Source organism: Osmerus mordax, chromosome 23, assembly GCF_038355195.1.
Source record: "Osmerus mordax isolate fOsmMor3 chromosome 23, fOsmMor3.pri, whole genome shotgun sequence".
In the NCBI taxonomy this organism is placed as follows: domain Eukaryota; kingdom Metazoa; phylum Chordata; class Actinopteri; order Osmeriformes; family Osmeridae; genus Osmerus; species Osmerus mordax.
This window is the reverse complement of record NC_090072.1, coordinates 3,519,442-3,544,441: the sequence shown is the minus strand read 5'-3', so window position 1 is coordinate 3,544,441 and position 25,000 is coordinate 3,519,442. Positions and strand designations below refer to the sequence as shown.

The window sequence follows — 25,000 nt, the reverse complement described above, 5'->3', positions numbered from 1 at the left end:
CAAACGATTTTGATTAAAAGGTTATTAGAGTCATATTAAACGAGAGTAATTGTTCATACTTCTCTCTGGTAATCATCACTGTCACTCTGTTTGAAACCTAAACAGAAGAGAGGCAATTGTCAATGAAAAACAAGTAGAGCCTGGTGGGTCTAACTATCTGGTCAGGGTAAAAAGAGAAAAAGAGCATTACGGGGTCATTCGTCGTGTCCCATGGCCACAATGTGACATAAGCCACCGACAGCTTTATCGCGCTTACCAAACGGTATACTACGCTACAAAGACTAATATGCACACAAGCTGTCAAGCAACGGACAAAGATAACAAGACGCGTGGTTACCGTGAGCTCCGTATGCGCCTGCTGCGACTGCAGAAGCCCCCGACAGAGCTGCCAGTCTCCGTACAACCACAGACGCAGTCATATTGTTGTGCTCTGACAAAGTGACAGAGGAAGCTACGTTCATTACAGAGTTCAGGGCAGAGAATTGCATCCGCTCTCTAGGTTGGCTTGCGCCAAAATGGCGACCGTGTGGTCACAGTTTCAGCAGGTGGTTACAATCACATACAATCACAAACTAGTTGAATTCACTCAACGAAATGAAAGAGCATCTCAACATCTGAAGTATGGACCTGGAAACAATATAATTTAGAACAAAAACAAAAGATGTCGACATGATGTCTATACCAGTGGATCTAAAAAACAAATGTAAAACACATGTATTAAACGTACTACAATTCGAAGGTTTTGCCTAATGGTTGTGACATGAAAATAGAATTGTGTGTATTTCTTTCTGAATTGATTTAGTTTGTTTGGGAGATTCACAGACGGGTGCAAGGTTATGATTGACAGTGTGATTATTTCATTTTTACAGTTTTTCTCGATTGGTTACACACATTTTCTGAATGCATACCTCATACTCTCAGAACTGTACACACAAATCAAAAAAACACACACACAATGGGCAAAACCCCTCACTTCTCCTGCAAAATTAAACTTAACATTCAAAACAATGTTATTTAATCTCAAAATTGTATTTTGTGTTCAAATGACAAACACAAACCATCATATGAATAGACATTTATAAGAACCATTTGAACACTAATGTGCTCAATGTAAAACACTATGATGAATGGAAAACACTTCTTCTTCATTCATCATAGTGAGTTAGGCATTTTTTTGTTCAGTGTTACACTTACTACAGACAGTACATACATAAGTGTGTTGTACAATATTTGAAAATATTATTTTTATACTCAGAACACAGAAATACACGGTAACAAATATGTTTGACGTATTTTTCCCAGAAAAACAATGTACACAGTGTACATCCCAACCAACACAAAGTTGCACATACAGTGGTCTACATACAAAACAACAGAATCATTTACTGTATAGTGTATACAGTTACATTATTATTATTTTTCTTTGTATTTGCCGTAATGTTATGGCGTTATTTTCTAGGACCATGTTCATGATTTCAGTTTCCTGTTCAGGAGACAGAAGACATTCCCGACCACCTTGTGTTGGTAATCTTTCAGTTCTGCCAAACAAATAGTAAAATACTGTAAATACTGTGTAGGAATACAAAGTAGGAATACATTTTCGAAATACTTGAAACATACTTTATTTTTACAGTCATACAGAACAGTCCACAGGCAATACTGTACTACTGTACTCATTGAGTACTGTATTGATATGCAGTAGGCCTACTTCAATTTTGTAGTGAGAGTAGATTTCTTACCTATTCTCATTTCGGAAAGTCCGGATGATGGATGCTACAGTGTACCTGCTCAAATTTGGCTGTACTCTTTGCCCAGCCTCCCTCATTGTTAGACCATGGTTGACCACATGGTCAACCAAAGCGGCTCGGATCTCATCAGAGATTATGGTCCTTGGCCTTCCTCATCCTCGTCCTCCCCGTCCTCCTCCTCTAACTCTCAATCCTCTGCCTCTGTTTCCAATGTTGGCATCCATTGCTCAAAAACAGAAGAGGTCACCTGTTGCTCTTTTATGCTAAAGCTCTGATTGCTAATTGTAAAACTGTGTGACAGGTGTTTGTCCATGCGATGAGCCAGTGTGCATATTTGAATGGCAGTGTGTTCCTTGTGAAAACAAAAGATTTTCTTCATGAAAATTGTGCCAAATGCAGAGAATTGTGATTAGTGTTTTGAAAAAAGTGTGTTTTAAAACTGCAATTTGAGTGTAAAGCAGGAATTGTGCTTGTAGTTTAGCAGAATTGGTTCATGGGGTTGGTGCATGAGTTACATGTTGTGGTCATTGTGTCTCAAGTACCAGTATTTGTGTGTAAACAATTGAGAAAAACTGTAATCACCTCAAAAAAAAGAAGGCAAAGTAGGCAAAAGAAGAAGAACAAAGAAACATGTATTTGCCTCTAAAACAAACACACACACACAAACACACACACTGCAGGGAGCGGAGAGACAGAGCACACACACATGCAGGAGTGCCCACCTAAGGAATTTGCTCTCTGCATTTCCATCCAAGTTGTTCTTCCTCCAAGCAGACGGGAAAAGCGGGCAGCCACATTAGCTGTGTTTGGAGGGAAACCGGGCAGGAGACAAATCTGTTATTTTTGGAGGAGATGCAAACTCCATACCTGAGCACCGACAGACCTGGGGAGGAGATGGATGTCTGGCTGTGCAAACCACCACTTTGCCATCACTTCAAGGAGGCAAAACAAATTCTATTTTGATTCAGTTGGAATAACACTTTACAGCAATCTCACTGTGGGTAGAGCAGTAATTCTATCAATGGTCTCTTTTGTTACTATGTCGAATCACTGATTCAGTGGTATTGAATCAGTGGTAAACACCATGTGCAGTAAATATGTATTTTTAACCGCCTGCAAAATGCATACAAATTCAATGCGTAATCATTTTTAATCATAGAATTTAAGACATTGATATGTGCATGAATTAAAGAGCAACTACAAACCTGGTACTAGCCAGGCAAAAGGGTCATTTTTATTACATTTCTCCTGCTATCATCCGTGACCTCTCTGACCTGAAATTCACAGCGTTGAAAAAATCAAACAAGCTTTTTTACCTTCATTTTTTAAGGACCTTACATCCAAACCAAATTATTCATGAGCTAAATTATGGCAATGTGGTCCACATGAATTATTAATGCACCTCCCATTTCCACAGTGAAAACTTCTAGGGCTTCAGCAAGGGCTTAATCTCAACCGCCATTACGGCGTAAAACCGAGACTTCTGACTTCGGGCTCAATAAAAACCCTCACACCTACTCTAATTTACAATTCAAAACAGTTTGGTTAATGGAAAAAATGTATTCTCGTTGTTAGACTAAACCATTATGCCAACTTATACTCATGCCAACAGTAACACCTTAAAAAAAAAGGTTCACTGTTAGTCTCTGACAGACTTCTTTAGGGAGTATATTTGCCATAGGGGGGCGCTGTTTTACTGTTTGAACCACTTTGTAAAACTGGGCAGGGAGCTCAGTCTATTATGCCAATTACCAGGGTGGTTCCACACACAGTCCTATTACATTCTCCACAGCCATTTAAGTCCCAGCCAAGCCTGGCCTTTGTAAAATCCTGTCCTCGGGTTAGAAAGAAATAGGGAGGCAGACTGTTAACACAATGTTTGCAATTATCACATTTTAATTGCTGTTTAATTAAAAAACAAGGCTTATGGCTTACCATTCTACTCTTCATTCTCCCTCTCTCCCTCTCTCCCTCTCCTCTCTCTCTCTCTCTCTCTCTCTCTCTCTCTCTCTCTCTCTCTCTCTCTCTCTCTCTCTCTCTCTCTCTCTCTCTCCCTCTCCCTCTCTCTCTCTCTCTCTCTCTCTCTCTCATTGAAGCACTACAGCTGTCCACCTCATGACAGTGTAATACACGTTTTGCAATGAGACAGACAGTGAACGTGAGCTCAGCAGGGAAGAACACTGTTTCATATTGTTTACTCTGACAAGCAGCAGATGATGTTGAAGTCCCAGGTAGGCTCATCAAAAATGAAAAGATCTGTTTCACCGGAGCGTCCCTTCTCCTCTCCTTTTCTCCCTCCTCCCCCTCCCACTCTGCTACTCTTCTTGACCCATCTTTCCTTGCCTTGTCTCGCTTCTCCATCTTCCCCCTTACTCCACTCTCTCTCCTCTTCTCTCTACACTGTCCTTACCCTCCTCCCCTTACATCTCTTCTTCGTCTTCCCTCCTTCTGTCCCCTCTTCTCCTCTCCTCTAGGGTCCTGGCATCCTTCAGACTGTGCCAACTTCCTCCATCGGACTGTTTACCCCCTGGCAATATCGTGTCATGATGAATCCCTCTCCCCTAAAGAAACGGCCATCGTTTACAGAGTAGCGTAGCTTGCGACAAGCAAGACATTGCTTATTTAAACCGGCTGAAGACCAATGAGGTCAATATCTGTAACAAGCAGAGAGAACTTCATTTATACAGTCAGATTTGAAAATGTATTGGGAGAGCATTCCGGCATCTCTTCCATGTGTCGGAGATCTCATTGCCTCCCTCGAGTCCTCCGGTCATTGCACATTCTCTCCTCCTTTTCCTCCTTTCTTTTTTCTCTTCTCTCCCCTGATTTTCCCTCATCCTCTCTCCCCCCTCATCCCCTTAGCCCCTCTCTCTCTGCCCAGTACTGGCCTGTGCGCGCTGACATCGTGCCTGTCATTTCAGTCTGCGTGCGCTTTTGGGGACATCACCAGTTGTGACTGTTGGACCAGAGCAAAGCCAGCCAGGCAGCCAGCACGCAGCCCAAAACCCAACCCTGAGGGCTAGGAGCACATGGGTCCTCCATGCCTTCCCCATGTCTCCCTCCCAAAGATGCCATCTTACTGCAAGAGGAGATGCTAGAGAACTGAGAGGGTTGACCATGGAACAGGAATGTGAACCTCATGTCTTGTTGCAGTTGTCCTCGTGCAGGTCTAGACCGAGGCTCCACTCGCGCCTGCAGTTGGATGTTATCGGTGTTTTGTTTGAGAGTTCGTTTTTTCTCCAGATAAGAATCCGCTTTAGTGGTGAATTTGGGATTCCGTCCGTGGGGTGTCTGGCGAACGCTGGTTAAATGTCAGTAAGAGTGTCCCCATGGCCCTGTGCCCCACCGACACACACACACACAAACACACACACCGGCTCATGCGTTCTCCGCTGTGGTCTGAGCAAGCTCCGCACGCCGCTCCGACGCAATTAGCAAACTCGTTAAGATCATCTGAATAGCTCCTCAAAGAGGATCGATGCAAATGGATAGGATTTAGCCATCGGCGGTAATTAGCACAGAGAAAAAAACTCACAGGAGCCACTCTCGTACCAGCAAAGTAAATGTTATTGCCAAAAACAAACACATTTCCGCCTCTGCACTCAGCAGGCAATGCTATCCTAAACCGGCGCTTCAACCATCTCACGTTTAATAAACTCAAGAGAATGTGGCTGAAGGAACCATGCTGAGCATGGTTTTGGTGGTGCTGAGAAAATGCCCTTGTTTCTGAACCTGCTGGATCCGGCTCTGTGGTTCTGGTTCTCTGACAGCTCTGTGACTGGGGGCTGAAACCTCCTCCCTCCCACCGTCTACGGGTACTGTGGCGCATCTTTCCTCCAGTGACAAAACAACAGCTCGGAAATGATATTAATGCCAGGGAACTGTTGGTGTCACTTGACCTGGAGAAGCTCATGGGAGCTCTGCTATGCTGATATTGATGGGCTGTTTCGATGGCATGTCCCTGAACTGAGCGGCGCTGGTTTCTTTTTCCTTTTTTTCTTATTTTTTTATGAGGGAACATGTTGTCCCTCTGTCAATCTCAGCGTGTCCTTGGGGTTTTCACTCAACTACCGGTTCCTTGGTCAGAGTGCTTAGTGTCGGCCCAGTTCTGGTTTCGGAACAATCTCTAGTCGTTCCGTGTGGGTAATCAAGGCTGTCAGGCGATTCGTCGCTGTGCGTTTGGCCACCCAATCACGCATAGGCGTCTTGCGGCTGTTTGTGCAGGTAGTCTGTCTTGTTCTCTTTGTGGCCTTATCTTCTCCTTCCTCTCTCTCTCTCTCTCTCTCTCTCTCTCTCTCTCTCTCTCTCTCTCTCTCTCTCTCTCTCTCTCTCTCTCTCTCTCTCTCTCTCTCTCTCTCACTATCTCACTATCTCTGTATCTCTGTATCTCTCTCTCTCTCTCTCTCTCTCACTATCTCTGTATCTCTCACTCTCTCCTCTCTCTCTCTCTCTCTCTCTCTCTCTCTCTCTCTCTCTCTCTCTCTCTCTCTCTCTCTCTCTCTCTCTCTCTCTCTCTCTCTCTCTCTCACTATCTCTGTATCTCTCTCTCTCTATGTCACTATCTATCTCTCTCTCTCTGTCTCTTGCACACAAATAAGACTCTGATTACTTGTTAGATGTTTTATCTCTTATCGGCCTTCTTTAAATTCCTCTATTCCACACCTCCTCTAATGATCCCCCATCTGAACGCTTCTCTCGTTCTCTTTTCCCCTCCTATCATAATATCAACATTTCATCTCCGCATTCACGTTGATGGACAAGTGGATGCCTGCAGGTGCACTTACCCTGGGAACAGCAGAGCAGGGAGGAAGAGAGGATGATAAGAGAGAGAGGAGGAGCGGAGGGCTTCAACCACAGCATTAGCATCCAGGAGTTATTAGAGCTAGCCAAATATTGCTCAGGACGGTTGTCGTCGTCCCCCTCCCACATGCAGACCGACTCCCACTGGGGAAGTTAATTAGGAAGGAGGAGGAAGAGGGATCATGTGTCCGCCTCGGCAGATGACTGGAGGACGAGAAGACGGAAGGATGGAAGGATGAGAGGGAGGGAGGATGGAAAAATGGGAGGGTTGTCAGAGAAAGGGTTAACCCTAGCCTTGGGTGGAGGAACATTTGGATAGGTTGTGTTGCACTGTGGGCAGAAAGAGAGAGTGAGAGACTAATTATCCTCTCCATACACACACACACACACACACACACTCACACATATCCACACACACTCTCTCTTAACCCACAGTTCCCTGTTTTCACTAGTAGGCAGGATGTCCTCCCTCTGAATACAGATGGTGTTTCCATGCAGGGAAAAAAAGGTCCAGACCTTCCTCAGGCGTATGCTGGCAGACAACAGCTTTAGGTCTTCTTCACTGAAGCTGACACTGGATCTGTGACACGCTCCTATTAAGTATCCATGCTGCCGGGATTACACTAAGCGAAACTGATCCCAGTTCAGCTAAGGTGCGCTACTCTTCCATCACACATTTAAGTACCCAGTCAAAGTCAGGTCGTCTTGGTCCATCAGTAAGTCGAGGCAATGTCAAACCCTGTATTTAAAATGAACTTAAGCGCTTCTAAATTATTTAGGGCTGCTGGATTTGAAGACATTGATTCCAAGCGTCTTTCATTGCTATCTCTGTTTTCCATTGTCAGTGTCACATTGCAATCCCAACCGTGAAGACATTACACAAACTCAATTACCAGGATCTGCTCGACAGTGTGTACCTTTCCTGAGTTTAGATTGAGTCACTTCCTGTCCACAACCCTTCCAGTTTCCCAACTCTCTGTTTACAAGGCAGCAAAGTGCAACCAACACAATTCAAATATGTCAGAATAATTAAATAATTAAATCAAAACAATTACTGTACTCAGCACTATGTTAGAGCCGTGATAAGGCTGCTTAATAACCTGTGAAATTGTGTCCTATTTACTAGTCAAAAAAGCAAAGGAAGGCTCTCTCTCTCTGTTTCTCTCTCACATACAAAGAGTTGGCGTGGGCATATGTATGTGTGTGTGTGTGTCACACTCTTTTCTGTCTGCTGATAGACTAGGACATGGATCGGAGATAAGCCAATCACAATGACTGCAGTCAGTGCATTGGGAAACTTGTGAGTCTGCTTTTAGTTCAGCCTGCTAGTGTGTATGTTACATTTCACTTGGCCCACAGTCGCTCTGAGCCGGCGTCACAGAGAAAGGCCCTTCATGGAAATATCAAACAAGCACATTTTCCCTTCGCATGATTTTACCCTCTTCGTGCCATGAATAATACATCAACCTCCAGTTCTTCTCTCAGCATGGTCCCCACACTCACATACAAACACACACACACACAGTGAAACACACACTGAGACACACACAAACACACAGGACACACATTTACACACAAACATGCACGCACACACACACACACACATACAAAACACAAACAAATGCACGCATTTTGTGCACACACAGATCAAAAGTGGAACAGAACACACACTACCACTCACATGCATAATATGGCTAATAGATTATGGATGTGACCGTATACCACCATACAGTGAGATGCAAGAGCAGGGAAAACCAATGTTTGCATGTGAATTGTTGATATCTTGTCCTTCCCTCTGTACTCTCTCTTTTCCCTCAATCTCTCAATCGCTGCAGAGAAGTCAGTGTTGATGGGGAAGAGTGGAACTGGAATTAGCCATTGGCCCATCACTGGATGTGGAAACCATGCCAATGCTCAGATGGGCCCAATTTAAGCCAGATGCCACACAAGGGGAGGGGGGAGGAGAGAGAGAGAGAGAGAGAGAGAGAGAGAGAGAGAGAGAGAGAGAGAGAGAGAGGGGGGGGGATATGGAGGGTGACGTGACAGCGGTGCGGGCAATGCCATGTTGCAGCTTGTTAGCGCAACAAGCTAATCTGATGTCCGCGACGCTGGCACAACAGAGACAGGAGAGATGCCAGTCACTGTCCCATGGGATGTGAGCGTGTAGACGAGGGCAGAGGAGGTAAAGGGAGGATGTGTCAAACTCACGTACAACACCCACAGCTGTCTGGAGTGGCAGGAATGGTAACCAACCGTGTCGGCAAGGTTTGACGCTCGCTTCTTGAAAACAAGCCTGCTTTTTTCAGCCAGTGTTGACTATGTTTCTCATGATAAAACTTGACTTGTTTCACAATAGTTTATTTAATTGTCAAAAACTAAAGTATACGACAATGAACAAGCAACCCATGTTTTTGACCTTTGACCTTAGCATTGTACCATTCATAGTTTAACTAGGTGAGTGCTGACAAGTAACTAAGAAATGCCAAGATTTCCTGCAGTTACATCTAGATTATCCACTAAATCCATGCAAACAAATCCATGGGTTAGGGAGTTCACTCTTCTTATGAAGCATGTAAACATTGAATCAAGCTGTAGCATTATTCCGAGGATTCACAGAAGTCAGAAAGCCGTGTGTGCCTGTGAATAAACTAAATACATGTAGTCTACATGATGTAGACTACTTTGCCGACAGGCTCATGAAACAATCCAGAGAAAACACCCCAGGGATGCTGTAGGCCAACGTACAACCGACCTGCACCGTTATCTGTGTGATGCCATCCAGCAACTTGCATTTCAAAAGCATGTTGTTTAAGCATGTGTGCGTGTGCGCGTGCGTGTGTGTGTAAGCACTCTGAATCTCGCCGTACGGGGTCTGTATCTGACATTCTCGTGGGCTTCCACGGCACAGCGGTGTTCCCATATTTAAAGGCAGTACTGTGAATATGTCACCTGGGTTGCAGTTAGCTTTTCAAAGCCTTCTTGTTCGCTAGCTTGCAGCTAACAGAGAAACACGCAAAAGGCACTCTCTGGGCATGCTCAGTTGGACACCCTGACAGGGAAGATAATGGAGGTGAGCAGTGGGTTTTGTTACTGTAATACTAGACAGCATAGGAAGACAGATTAAAAGGTTAGGGTAGTAAAGCCTGCAGTGAATTCCCTTCAGTAAAGGAAAGAAATAGGTGCAGTGTTCACTTAATCTTTTCCAGAGCGGTCATATCAAATGACATTTTGTCCAGATGCAGTATCAAATGAATGGCCGTGTCCAGAATGCTGACATTTCGTCCAGATATAGTATCAAATGAATGGCCAGAGTCCAGAAGGCTGACATTTTGTCCAGATGCAGTATCAAGTGAATGGCCGTGTCCAGAAGGCTGACATTTTTTCCAGATATAGTATCAAATGAATGGCCAGTGTCCAAAACATTGACATTTTCTCCAGATGTAATATCAAATGAATATCAAATGTCAAGAAAGAAGATATGTCTTGTCCAGGTATAACATAAAATGAATGGCCAGTGTCCAGAAAGCTGACACTGTCCAGATATAGTTTCAAATCAATATTTTTAAATGATTTAGGACATTTTTGACCAATAGCTTTTTGACATATTGTGGCGCAAGGAGAAGAAGAACAATAATAAGAATACCAATAAGAAGAATACCTGACGGAGGAACACTACACAGATTTAAATACAACATGCCAAGACTAGGGAAAGGCAGAACTCCACGATTTTCAGAATAAAAGATTAATTGATCCCGGGAGTCAGGTGGCTGAGCGGTTAGGGAGTCGGGCTAGTAATCTGAAGGTTACCGGTTTGATTCCTGGCTGTGCAATTTGACGTTGTGTCCTTGGGCAAGGCACTTCACCCTACTTGCCTCTGGGGAATGTCCCTGTACTTACTGTAAGTCGCTCTGGATAAGAGCGTCTGCTAAATGACTAAAATGTAAAATGTAAATCCCTGGGTAAGTGGGTTATAGTATTCTTGCCCAGACACTGGCACAGAAGATCCCCACCTAAACCTGTGTCAGAATAAGATGTTTTGCAGTTAGATTTGAGTGTGGGTCATAAACCTCTGAGCCAACTCTGGTGGTGGTTTCTGGTGTGTGTGTGTGTGTGTGTTGGTGGTTTTGTGTGTGCGTGTGGGGGTGTTGCACACCAGAACTTTCCTCTTTGAACTGGGTTCCGCCACCTCTAGAGGTCTGTCCAGACTCAAAGGCTGTTAAGGGACTTCAAAGCTGCCTTTCACTGGTCATTTAGAGAGAATGAGCCCCATCAAACAGGCCCTTACACTGGAGCCGGGGGACAAGGGCAGGCAACACAGACCAATTCTCCACAGACCAGCAGGTTCCCCAGGGGCTCGAGCGGATCCCCACAAACTCTGTGTGTGTGTGTCTGTGCGTGTGTGTGTGTGGCCAGTTTCGTGCAGCAGTGTGTTTTATAACTATCTTAGGTTTCTGCTTTTGCGATTTGTTTGTGTGTGTCTGTGTGTCTATCACAGTTGTTCATCTGAAGGTAAGCGCAAAGTGTCGTGTGAAACGGAAAGGACAAAGCAGGGGATGTGTGTGTGTGCTTTAACCTGTGGAGAGCTCAGTTGTCAGGTCTCTCTGGTGGTCCATTACCTTTGATGGCAGCCCTGGGTCTATCAGGGGAGATGGGGGGGGGGCGTGGGGTATGTCCTTCTCGTCCCTCTCGTCACCAACCTCGTCCTCCCTCTCTTGTGGGATTCAGCCCAGGTGGCTTGACGTGGTGTCACTGGGGAATGTGTATCCAGCACCCCAACACCATTTATCTTGATGGAGGAGAAACTAGGCCTGTCAGTCTACCTACCTGTCTGTCTGTCTGTCTCTCTTCTGTCTGTCTCTCTTCTGTCTCTCTTCTGTCTCTCTCTCTCTCTCTCTCTCTCTCTCTGTCTCTCTGTCTCTCTCTCTCTCTCTCTCTCTGTCTCTCTCTCTCTCTCACACACACACACACACCTTTCTATCTGCACCTGCTCTCGTCTTTCCTATTTATTTTCTCTTCCCCGCCCCCCCCCCCCCCCACACACACACACACAATATAGTTATTTCCAACACACTCACTCTCACCACTCTATCAGTAGCCCCCTCCCAGAGTCCCCCTGTGGATAAAGGTGGCCAAGCACCTGCCCGGAACTGTCCCTCGTAACGCTTGGGCAGGCATGCTTTAGCTCTTGACAGACTGCCTGGATCATTTTGTATACTCCTCCCCCTCCTCCCTGCCTCCCTCCCTTCGCCCTCCCTCCCTCCTCCCAATCTGATGTGTGGTGTTACCAGATTACCATGCATGTGCGGTGCTGCAATCCACTGTTCCCTATAGAACAGGTGCATCATCATCTTTATCATCATCGAAAACAAAAAAGCTGCTACAGGGAGAAATATGGAGGAGATACGGCTTTTGTTGTGATTGAGTTTCTCCCCGACAACCACGGGTGAGCAGAAGAGATAAAAAGATAGATGAATGACATACAGATACGGCTGGAGGGGGAAGCATAGTCCCAAAGAGATTATAGCCTACATTCAGTGCACACAGAAAGGGAGGGAGGGAGAGGGTCGGGGTAATACGGGTTTGTATCACTTTAACATCCTCTGACGTCACACTGATGCAGATCTACCCGGCTGAGGGAGACTTGATGCGCGAGGGAGAGGATACCGACATAAAAAAAATTCACACTAAAATTATTTCCTCTTTATATGGGGCGCCTGAAAGACGGTGAGAATGCCGGTCTGTCAGATAAAAAAAATTCAGTCTATTTAGACCACAAGATAGTCCTTGACGATGTCACAGCTTCTAACGAGAAAAAGATAGCACTGAAATAAAGAAGCAAGATTGAGACCAGAGAGACCACGTATGGATGCGAGCGTTGTCACAGAGTCTTGGTAGGACACAGGTTCTCATTGGGACCGTGCGCGCGCCCCGCCGGGGAGAGAGAAAGAGCGTGAGCGAGCAAAAGAGGCAATCATATCCACATAGGCACAGCACAGCAGCATCTTTTCGGTGCACGTCTAGTGGGCTACCAGAGGACCTCGCAAAATCATCAAGCGCCGAACACCGTGATTTGATTTCAAGTGTTTAGGAATCGAACTGTCGCTGGAGCTATCCTTTAAGTGAAGGACAAGTTTGGATTTCAAGGTAGAAGCCTGCTAAATATTCCTGTTGATCGAATAATCCTATCGGATTTTTTTTTGTTGCAAGGCTTCAAATACCTTTCCATGAGAAATCAAACGCCTGTGATGAGAACCGGATGAAATAAACAGTTTATTTATTGCTGTGCCGGTTATGTGGAGGGAGTCAACGTGTAGCCTGTGTTCCTTGGAAATCATATTAAAGCCCGCTTGCATGCCTTTACGTCGAGTGTAAAGTGCTGCACGCAGTAGGTTAGTTTTTACATTGATGTTCAATTCCCTCGGTCATCCTCTCACGCGCCGCTTCTCGAGAGGTGGTAGACCAACCTGCCGGTCCCTTGGTTTGAGTGTTGTCGATAAATAGAACGGGGATGGTTTGTTAAAATCGTTCTCCGTATCGAAGGGACTGCTTTGATGTTTCCCCATTTCAAAGGAATGGTTTGTCAACGCTGTTGAAGTCGAAAGGAGGACGAGGGCGAAACCCCAGCAATCCTCGCGGAAAATCGTCGAGATCTTGCTTCCCCGGCCACAATTTACAGGTAAGCAGTGTTATAGCCTATGCTAGACATTTAACATACAATACGTATTAACTTTCAGAGAATATCAACTCAAAGTAATTTGTAATGATGACATTGTCGTTTTACGATTATTAGTCGGCTTTTTTCATTTTCGCTGCAATTCTGCCTTTGATATCTCAGCGTTAGCTCTCTCTCCCTCTCTTTTGATGCTCCGGCATCAAACCTGTTGTTAATTATTGCGTCCTGTGCAGTTACCGTTGTGATACAGGCAACCTGTTCAAACGCCTTGCTGCCGCTATCTTTCCAATATTAGAGCGGGAAGGGAATAGACTAGGCTACATCTGCTCTGGTTTTACAGTTTTTCTCGATTGGTTACACACATTTTCTGAATGCATACCTCATACTCTCAGAACTCTACACACAAATCAAAAAAACACACACACAATGGGCAAAACCCCTCACTTCTTCTGCAAAATTAAACTTAACATTCAAAACAATGTTATTTAATCTCGAAATTGTATTTTGTTTTCAAATGACAAACACAAACCATCATATGAATAGACATTTATAAGAACCATTTGAACACTGATGTGCTCAATGTAAAACACTATGATGAATGGAAAACACTTCTTCTTCATTCATCATAGTGAGTTAGGCCTTTTTTTGTTCAGTGTTACATTTACTACAGACAGTACATACATAAGTGTGTTGTAAAATATTTGAGAATATTGTTTTTATACTCAGAACACAGAAATACACGGTAACAAATATATTTTACATATATGTACACAGTGTACATCCAAACCAACACAAAGTTGCACATACAGCGGTTTACATACAAAACAACAGAATGATTTACTGTATAGTGTATACAGTTACATTATTATTATTTTTCTTTGTATTTGCCGTAATGTTATGGCGTTATTTTCTAGGACCATGTTCATGATTTCAGTTTCCTGTTCAGGAGACAGAAGACGTTCCCGATCACCTTGTGTTCTGCCAAACATATAGTAAAATACTGTAAATACTGTGTAGGAATACAAAGTAGGAATACATTTTCCAAATACTTGAAACATACTTTATTTTTACAGTCCTACAGAATAGTCCACAGGCAATACTGTACTCATTGAGTACTGTATTGATATGCAGTAGGCCTACTGCAATTTTGTAGTGAGAGTAGATTTCTTACCTATTCTCATTTCGGAAAGTCCCGATGATGGATGCTACAGTGTACCTGCTCAAATTTGGCTGTACTCTTTGCCCAGCCTCCCTCATTGTTAGACCATGGTTGACTACATGGTCAACCAAAGCGGCTCGGATCTCATCAGAGATTATGGTCCTTGGCCTTCCTCATCCTCGTCCTCCCTGTCCTCCTCCTCTTACTCTCACTCCTCTGCATCTGTTTCCAATGTTGGCATCCATTGCTCAAAAACAGAAAAGGTCACCTGTTGCCCTTTTATTCTAAAGCTCTGATTGCTAATTGTAAAACTGTGTGACAGATGTTTGTCCATGCGATGAGCCAGTGTGTGTATTTGAATGGCAGTGTGTTCTTTGTGAAAACAAAAGATTTTCTTCATGAAAATTGTGCCAAATGCAGAGAATTGTGTGTAGTGTTTTGAAAAAAGTGTGTGTTAGAACTGCAATTTGAGTGTAAAGCAGGAATTGTGCTTGTAGTTTAGCACAATTGGTTCATGGGGTTGGTGCATGAGTTACATGTTGTGGTCATTGTGTCTCAAGTACCAGTATTTGTGTGTAAACAATTGAGAAAAACTGTAATGTGGACCGAATTAAAAATCCTCTCGTGGAGTGTTTACGGTGCCAAGCCGCGTAAGAGATTGTTGCAGGAAATTTAGCGCTGCATCACGCTAAGAGTAGCATGTAATTTTGCCATTCGTATTGTTTGTGTTTTTATTGGATAGTCAAATACATGTCATGTATGTCATGTCAATTGTAATCAACTTTTGTAAGCCCGTTTTTTCATGTCGTGACTGGTGTCTTATGTAGAAAGGAAATCCTGCATGGATATTGCCTGTGTGAAGGACAGACAGCACATACACACAATATCCACCCCCCCCCTTCCCCTTGCCCCCTCCCCACATAAAAAAAATCTAACTCTCTGAGCATCTTATTGTCAAAGATCGGCAGAAATGTCCGTGCCTGTGAAGGAACATATCACACACACTTGCGCGCGCACACACGTACACGCTCAGAAGAATGGGCCACATTTATATGCGCGGCTGGTGTTGAGGGCATTCCGAACCCTGTTGATGGCAGAATTCGACCGAGACAAGCAGCCCTCTGTTCTTATCTACTCACAGAGGAAGAGGAAGCCTGCTCAGTTCTCCTCTGACTGCCCTATATAACAGATATGTAGAGCTGTGTGTGTGTCTGTGTCTATGTCACACACACCTTTCAGTGGGTTCGGAAAATGTCCATCTATCCATGCGCTGAATAGATGTCCCTTGAGTTGTGTGGTATCTCTCGACTGCAAGCGAAAACATCAAGGACCTTTGATATATTATGTTTGAGATGGTACATCTGTAGCCAATATGGAGAGACTGACAGAGAAAAAGAGAGAGAAGCTGTGTGTATAAAGAGAGAGAGATGGTGTGTCTGTATAGAGAGATAATGAGAGAGATGGTGTCTGTCGAGAGATAGTGTGTCTGTAAAGATGGAGAGTTGTGTGTCTGTAGAGAGATGTGTGTCTGTAGAGTGAGATGTGTGTGTCTGTAGAGAGTGATGTTTGTGTCTGTAGAGAGATGTGTGTGTCTGTAGAGAGAGATATGTGTCTGTAGTGAGATGTGTGTGTCTGTAGAGAGAGATGTGTGTCTGTAGTGAGATGTGTGTGTCTGTAGAGAGAGATGTGTGTCTGTATTGAGGGATGTGTGTGTCTGTAGAGAGAGATGTGTGTGTCTGTAGAGAGAGATGTGTGTGTCTGTAGAGAGAGATGTGTGTGTCTGTAGAGAGAGATGTGTGTGTCTGTAGAGAGACGTATGTGTGTGTCTGTAGAGAGAGATGTGTGTGTCTGTAGAGAGGGATGTGTGTGTCTGTAGAGAGGGATGTGTGTGTCTGTAGAGAGAGATGTGTGTGTCTGTAGAGAGAGATGTGTGTGTCTGTAGAGAGAGATGGTTGTGTCTGTAGAGAGAGATGGTTGTGTCTGTAGAGAGAGATGTGTGTGTCTGTAGAGAGAGATGTGTGTGTCTGTAGAGAGAGATGTGTGTGTCTGTAGAGAGAGATGTGTGTGTCTGTAGAGAGAGATGTGTGTGTCTGTAGAGAGAGATGTGTGTGTCTGCAGCAAGGCTGCACAGCCCAGCTCGTCTCGTTTATTCATATGGCAACGGAGGATCGATGTGCTGTAATTGATTTACAATGGGCTGATTAAGCATGGTAGACAGGTGGCCTTGTCAAGGGGAACCATCACTGTGTGTGTGTATGTGCTTTTGTTCATCACTGTGTGTGTGTATGTGCTTTTGTTCATCACTGTGTGTGTGTATGTGCTTTTGTTCATCACTGTGTGTGTGTATGTGCTTTTGTTCATCACTGTGTGTGTGTATGTGCTTTTGTTCATTGCTGTGTTTGTGTGCGTGCATGCTTGGGTTTGTGAACCTGCACATAAACCATGTTTGTGCATGCTCACATCTTGCAGTGTGTCTCACCTTTGTGTGATTGAGACTCTTGACACAACATCAAGCCCAGACAGACACACAGGCGGACAGACAGACAGACAGGACACAGTTTCTCCAGAGACAGGCAGATAGGAAGACAGACAGACAGACAGGATCCAGTTTCTCCAGAGAGACAGACAGACAGACAGGCAGATAGGAAAACAGACACAGGACACAGTTTCTCCAGAGAGACAGGCAGGCAGATAGGAAGACAGACAGACAGGACCCAGTTTCTCTAGAGAGACAGACAGATAGGAAGACAGACAGACAGACAGGACCCAGTTTCTTCAGAGAGACAGACAGACAAACAGACTGAAAGGTAGACAGACAGAAGAAAGGCAAGCAGGACACTGCATCTCCAGACAGATGGGTCTGAGCTGTTTAAAGACGTGTGCTAGATTGATGGCCCTGCTAGCCGCTAGCGTGTGTCGCTAACAAGAAGACAGATGGAAGGCGGCTCGGAGGCAGAGGCGGTTGAGAAAGGCTATCGTCTTAGCTTTACGAGCTGTCCCTAGTTTTGCATGGAACTTCAAGGTGGGAAGTGGTGACAGGGTCCTGATAGATTGGCGATTTATAGCTTTGTCACTGATGTGATGTGGCGAATTTGAACCCATCATACATTGTATGGCGGTGTGTTCAGGTGTGGCTAAGGCACTCTTAATTGGCAGTCTGAACAGGTACCATTGTAGTCACAAGATGGGAATCGATTCACTGGTTTGAGTGTCAGCCTCTGAACACTGGCCAGGTGGGGTATTTAAACACGTATTATGTGGAGTCAAGGTTGTCTCGAGGCCCAGGAAATGTTCAAGATTCAAAAAGCTTTATTGTCCTCTCGTAAGGGTAAGAATTCAGTGCTTGTAAAAACTTATAAAAGGGTTATTGTTTGTTGTGTGTTTTGCAGTTGGACTCGTTCAAAGAAGGTTTGTTGTGTGTTTTGCAGTTGGACTCATTCAAAGAAGGTTTGTTGTGTGTTTTGCAGTTGGACTCATGACAGGCGAAAGCCTGTAATCAATACCCATCAATGTAATGTGTATCGACTTTTTGAGGGTCGTCACAAGCTTGGACGTGCCATAAAGCGTTCCAGATGTTTTTGCTGCTATGGCCACAGAGCCCTTATTACCAAGGTGACCGGTCCCCTACCTCTCCGCTCTGCTGTCCAGCCTCTTTGTGCAATGTTTGTATTTTCGTTGTGGGCCCGCTCCCATGCTAAAACCGGGGGAATGTCCCTGTACTTACTGTAAGTCGCTCTGGATAAGAGCGTCTGCTAAATGACTAAATGTAAATGTAAAACCGGTTCCCTCGCCCATTAAATTCAATAGAGTCGGAATAGAGCCCAAACTCTATTTTTTCTCCTCCGCCCATCAGTCTCACGCAGAGATAAGCGCGCTAACTCCACACGTCTCTTTCATCCCACGTCCCCCCTCGTCTGTTTGTCAATTTACCTCTCCTGCTCTCTCCCCTTCCGCCTCTCTCCTCGCCGCCTCATTCATTCGCTTCAAAGGAACCCCTGGCTGTTTTTGTGTGAGCGAGTGTGTGGCGTTGCCATGGAAGCGCCATTCTCTGAAGGGGTGCGTGAGACGGTCGCTCTGCGAAGAAGCGCCTTCCTTTTTCGGTTGTAGCGGTATCGTTTGGAAGGGGGGGGGGTTCTTCTCTCTGAAAGTCTACACCAGTCTGTAGGCTGGGGGTATGACAGGGTATATTAATGTAATCTCGAGAGTTTTCTAAAAATGATCTTGAAACATGAAAGTAGCGTTTGAGTGCAGGTGCATATCCCCCAGTCAATGAGGTACAGATCAATACCAATTTAGTTTAAGTGTTGACATGGACTGAGGAGATGTTGAAAGTGATTGGTTTTCTCAGTGAAGAGCTGTTGTCGAGAACGATATGCCTTGTTCATAGAACTGTCATCTCAGGACAACATGAGTCACCAGCCAGTTGGGTAAGAACTCAACATGTGTACTCCTGTCAGAGAAATGAAGTAAACGTTTCTAATTCTGTGTTGGGGGGTCATGAAACATTGGAGTTTCTCAAAATGTGTTTTTTTTTTTAAGCCATTTCATGCAGTGATTTCTTAGTTTAATATGTAGCATACGTGTTCAGTATATGCTGGTTCAAATGTTCTTTACAGGGGCATGGGTCTTCTGCAAAGTTCAAGAAAGCGAATGACTTACCCGTTAGCTGTCACCTAACCATCTACCAGACCTGGATCAATTACAGAGATCAATTAGATCAAAGTATTATCAAGGGTTGACGTCACAGCACTTAAGGGACTGAGAAATTCATTTTGTTGCAATTGGTCCAACAAATCAATTATTTGAAAATATTGACCATATTTTAAAATAGTAATTGACTCAGCTGTAATGACTTCGGGGTTTACTGTTGAGGTTGACTTAATATTTGCCGAAATAATGAACACTAATACTATGCTACCAAGCCAATAATATGCAATTATATTACAATAATAGAAACAACAAAAAAATCCTACAAATTGGAATTTGGAAAGCCAATGAAAAGGAGTTTGGAAAGAGTGGAAACTCTGTAATTGGCCGAGAGGGGCGTGATGTGGACCTAAAGGCTGTCATAATGATTACAAGCCTGCTGCTAGCAACTTCTCACTATGTCTCTGCAGCTTCTCTGGCCCCTATAAACACCGTGGTCATCCGTCACACAGAGACACTACCGCTGTCTCCAGAGGCACTCGTTAAGGTGAAACCAAGGTTGAACTCTTTCCCCTCGGACTCCCTCTCTTTCTCTTCCTCAAATGTCCCTCGCTCTGACCGACGGACTCGTTACCGACCGGCAGATATTTGGGCAGAACCGGGACCACCCGCGAGAGAGAGCAATGGAGGAGCAGTCTCCCAGTTCAGGACGTCAGAGAGGGAGAGAGCAGGCTTTCTGTCAGCCTGGCTCCATTCTGCTCCAGGTAGAGGGGCAGTATACCGCAGCCTGTCAACATCGCTTCAACATAGGGAGAGAAGAATCAAGATCAGAAGAGGCAGGCTTGTGAAGTCAGATACCCCAGAGTGTGGGGGGTGTGTGCGTGTTCAGTTTTCAGCCTGATTGGATCCAGAGCCTTAAATACAGTATGTGACCAACAACAACAACAAAAAAATCCCTGAGTCATGCACAACAGGATTATACCTACTTCCGGCTTGCCCACCAATCGAAATGGAGGGCTGTCCCAAGCACATGCGTTCCAGCTTAACCGTATGGTTAATCGTCTCACTGTGCATCTTATTCATGTATTCCAACCAGGCTGCTCTGCGATGCATCCAGGCTGACAGAACAGAGAGATTGAGCAGGGAAAATCCCACTAATATATGGATTCACACTAGGATGTTTGTGTTATGGCTCTGTACAGACAGTGTTGAACAGGAACAGCAACTGAAACACGATCTGACACATGGACACACAGTCTTCAAGACACACACACACACACACCTCATGTGTACTAACTCGATTGATTTGAGACACAGTAATTATTAAGAGTTATCATTCTGGCATCAGCTCAAGGTCATAGGAGGCTTGGTCTTCTGGAGGGTGTGTACTGTTGCACGATAGCCTCTTGCAAACCAGCCCCTCCCTCCCTCCCTCTCCCCCTGCTTCCTTCGCTCCCTGGCCCCTGCTGATCTCCCCTGGGATGGGAACCCTCGTCTGCCCGGGCCTCCGATATGACACTCCCCACTCCACACCATCCTGCCTTGCACACTGATGGCGTACGGTGGCAGGGGAGACAGAGAGGAATGGGGGGGGGGAGAGAGAGAGAGAGAGAGAGAGAGGGAGGGAGAATAGGTTGGAGAGGGAGAAGGAGAGGTGCATGTGCTCAGGGTAGCAAGTCGCCGCAGTAAATAACACTATGTAGAGGAGAGACAAGAGTGCAGCTATTATGTATAGACACCAGCCTCTTCCTCCGCCTTCTCCTCTTCCTCCCGCTTTTGCGCAGGGACAAAACATCCATATTAGTGTGTGCTGGGATTCACACCACTCAACCCCTTAACAAGCATATAGGAGAAGTGTCTGAACAGCAATTCTGGAAGAGAGGAGACGAGGAGAGGAGGCGAGGAGAGGGGAGAGGAGAGAAAAGTCAATGTTAGTGGTGCTGAGACTCATTACTACAATACTGTATAATAACGAGGGCTGTTGCACCACACACGCTCACACATGCAGGAGTACACATGCCCACACAGCGTATAATGATCACATTCTTTTTCTCTCACACTCTCACACACACACACACACTCGCAGACACTTCGTGATACAGCCAGGCAGTCTTAGCCAGACATGCAGCTCCATAATGAGTCACCTAGCTTGGTGACTCCCCTATAAGACAGGAGGGCCTGTTAGCAAGCTGATGTCTGTCCATTGACATGAGAGAGGCTGTAGGTCGCGCTGGTTGAGTTTGAGCCATCGGCAGCCTGGTTAATGGGACCGCTTGAGAATGCAGAGGAACAAGTCCTTTCCCTCGGGACACACACACACACACACACACACACACACACACACACAGTTACCGCTGCTACTGTGGGGATGAGACGTTTCCACCCCGCTGCCATTGTCTCCCGACAATCGATGGATGGAATCCATAGATGTTTGTGCGTGTGCGTGCGTGTGTGAATGTGTTCCGAACACGTGCACGCGTGTTCTGTTTGTATTCATGCATCGGGCGGAAACTTCTTCAAGCCTGCTTGAACAAAGCACTTATCCTGAGGTCTATATGCGCAACAGCGCCCCCCCCCCCCCCCCCCCCCCAACCCCCACCCGCTCCACCACCACCCCCCTCCAAAAAAAAAAGAAACGAAACAAACCGAGCATGTCAATCGTTTCCGTGTGGAGGCCGGCAGACGGCTCGGTGTTGTATGTTTGGTATGTGATGTATGGTTAGCCTGACGGGCTAATGTATAGAGAAGGGAGAACCAACCAGGTTACGGTCAATAACAAATGAGCCTCCTGTTCCTGCGCTGACAGCCGGCCTACACTAGCATGCTAATGCTAGTCTTTAGCCTCAGGCTACGGCTGGCTGGGTGGTGGGAAGGGGGGGGGGGGGGGGGGTATTGGCTGTTTATGGAGGGAGGTGGAGGTGTGACAGTGACGAACGAGCACCGGATCGGGCGATGTCACACCCTGGCTTCCGTTTAACGGGTGGGGGACCGTCCAATGATCATCAGCTCCGTTACCGTGACGATCAGCAGAAGAACGGCTCCAGCGGCCTCACAACGCCGGTCTTGTACAAGGAAGGGAACGCGGGCCGCCGCGTAGAGGCACCGGGAAAACAAACCTTCCGGCGGTAAACATTTCCCCATCTCTTTATCCTCACTGACTTCCTCTCTCTGTCTATGTCTCTCTCTCTCTCTCTCTCTCTCTCTCTCTCTCTCTCTCTCTCTCTCTCTCTCTCTCTCTCTCTCTCTCTCTCTCTCTCTCTCTCTCTCTCTCTCTCTCTCTCTCTCTCTCTCTCTCTCTCTCTCTCTCTCTCTCTCTCTCTCTCGGTGTGTGTCTATACTCTGCTCCTTTTTTTAAACACACGATGCAGCCCTCGCCATCCTTCATGAGAAAACAACGAGAGGCGGTCGGGGTGATTCATCGATCTGGAGGCTTTAGAGTGTCTCTCAAGGCCAGAGCTATCCCTTTGCTGACAAGAGGAGAGAGATGGAGGGGGGGGGAAGAAGAGGAGTGAAGGAGGAATGGAGGAGAGGGAGAGAGAGAGAGTTTCTCAGATGGGATACAGGGAGAGGAAGGCGAAGAGGGTAAGCGAGAGAGGGTCTGTCTTCGCCTTTATGTGGGACGCATAAGGATCACACGCTAGCTCTAAGCGCTAATGAGCAGTGATATTGCCTTGGCCACTCTATCTGTTACCTCTTAGCCACCAAGTGGTCTCCTTCCCTTTCCCCCCCCCCTCTCCTCCTCTCTCTCTCTCCCCTCCATCTCTCTTTCTTCTCCGCTAGGCCCCAGCTCCCCCTCCCTCTTTCCCCTTTCTCCCACGGCGGAAAAGAGAGAAAGAAAGTACCAGTTTATAGGAGGAGACCTGGGAAACGCTTCTTCTTCTCCCCTGGCTCCGAGATGAAACGCTTCTCCCTCCGTTTCAGCCTCCGGTCTCAGGGGAGCTGGAGATGGAGCGATGGAGGGCAAAAGAGAGGGAGAGAGGGATGGGATGAGGAGGGAAAGGTGCAAGTCAGCAGGATTTTTCTCGCCCCCTTTTTTTTTTGAAAGTGAGGAATAAACACATTTCCGAGGCTGATCCCCCTTACTGTAAAACACGTTTCACATTCTCACACTGTTTTTTTCATGGGTGGATAGGGTATGGTGTGTGTGTGTGTGTTTGAAGTATATATGGTGTAAGCGTGTTGCGCTCACAAGTGCATTGAGCATATGTGAGCGTGTTGGTGTTGGTGTGTGAACAGATTATTAAATGGTCCTTTCAGAAAATGGCCTCCATAGATCAAGAGTTCATTATTATGTTCTACAGGAGAGTAACTCTGGCAGCTGTACACTTATTGACCAAAGTGGGCCAATCACAGGTCACAAATGTAGCCTGTGTAACTTATCCATTGGTAACAATAATCAAAGTGATATTAAAATCAAGTTCAGTCACAGACACAGACACACGGACGACACAAGTACATAGACTTCCATTCTTAGTCCAGGATCCAGGCTTTGGTCAGGACAATCCAAAGGCACAAAATGACTCCATCTCCCCCCCCCCTTCAACACCCTATCCATCCACACCTCCCCTCCAACCCTCACCACACCTTCCCCTCCATCTCCCCCCCCCCCCCCAACCCCCCTTCATTTATCATTTTCTTCCCTTCTTTTCCCCCCCGGTTCCCTTCTGCATTGCCTTTCTCCTCTCCTCTCCACTTAATTAACCCATTGATCAGTGGCCTCATAAATTAGCCCTCTAGAGAGGTCCTCATAGAGCCCTCCCTCCTTCCCCTCTGTACCTCCTCCTCTGCTATCGCCAATGAAAGACCCAGCGGCCTTTCAGAGTGTGCTGTCACATTCGCCTCCCGGCAGCGGAGATATTATTCACGGCTTCAGCCGGAGCTGGTCTCGAGAAGGAGGGGGTGGTGGACAGGGGGGTCGACCCTGGTCTTGTTCCCCCCCGCAATCATTACCGCACACAAACCAGCTCCAACCTTTTCAAAGCCACCCCTCTCATCAATTTGTCTTCCCCCCCCCCCTCCGTATTGTATCTATGTCAGCGAGGAGAGAGAAGAGGAGGAGGAGGAGGAGGGCTGGAGCCGTCTCTCCAGAGCACGGTGGCCGTTGGGCGCTGGGAGATTTGTCCAATTAGGAGGCTCTCCGAGGTAGTTATGGAGCGAGCCCTCAGTCTCGGGCCCTCCCCTCACCCCGTTTCCTCCTTAACTGAGTCGCTGTCGTTCCTCATCCCTTTCCCGGTCCCAGCTTCTCCCCTCCCCTCCTCCCCCCCCACCCCTCACCTGCGACCCCAATTCCCCCCCAATCCCTGCCTCCTCTCTTCCTGCTTCCCTCCCCTCTCCACTTTCTCCCCTCTTTCTCCTTCGCCTTGCGCCCCCCCCCCCCCAGGCCCGTCTGTCCCACAGACCTAATGGACCGCGGCGGGCCCTGCTAAATGGATCAGAACCAAGAACATGTGTCCAGGAGGCACTCTGCTCGGAGACGGGGGTGGGGGGGGGGGGGAGGGGGGGCGGGGTTCAGGGGGCGAGCCCCAAGGGGGGGGGGGGGGAGGGGGGAGGCTGTCCAAGGCTCCGTTCCTATCTAAAGGTTCCTCGCAGCCCACCGGCGTCGAAACCACTTCGGAAACCACCGTAAGCTGCGACCAGTGTGGACGGCAGGCGGGTGACCAGTGCCCAGGAACCATACCGTCTTCAGTCACGAGGATTCCCCTCGTCCCTCCATTCCACCGTTGAATTCTCATCTACTAGACCTGTTCCTCCCAGGTTCCAAAGAAGCTTTACGAGTTGTCGAGGCCAGGCGGATGCGCGCGCGGACACCAATACATATTCCGTCCCACGGAACGAAAGAAGTCTGCAGGTGATCAAAGGAATCCATCCGTGAGTTCGTAACATACCGCGGTGCGTCTCCAAAACTCCACTTCTACAGTTCTTTTTTATCAAACGGTCTCTTTAATGATCTAGAACCCGTGTGGGACTGCAGTA

The 25,000-nt window shown here is 46.4% G+C and overlaps 1 protein-coding gene across 1 annotated transcript in view; it reads right to left on the bottom strand.

Annotated features, from left to right (window-relative positions):
- Positions 1-452, bottom strand: part of tmem256 (transmembrane protein 256) — a 1,305-nt gene extending 853 nt beyond the window's left edge. Inside the window, exons 1-2 of the mRNA XM_067261707.1 lie at positions 338-452; positions 60-97 (exon numbers count right to left, since the gene is read on the bottom strand). Of these exons, the coding sequence (XP_067117808.1) occupies positions 60-97; positions 338-419 (120 nt within the window). The 5' untranslated portion in view covers positions 420-452. The remainder of the gene's footprint in view (positions 1-59; positions 98-337) is intronic.
- Positions 453-25,000: the final 24,548 nt, after the last annotated feature.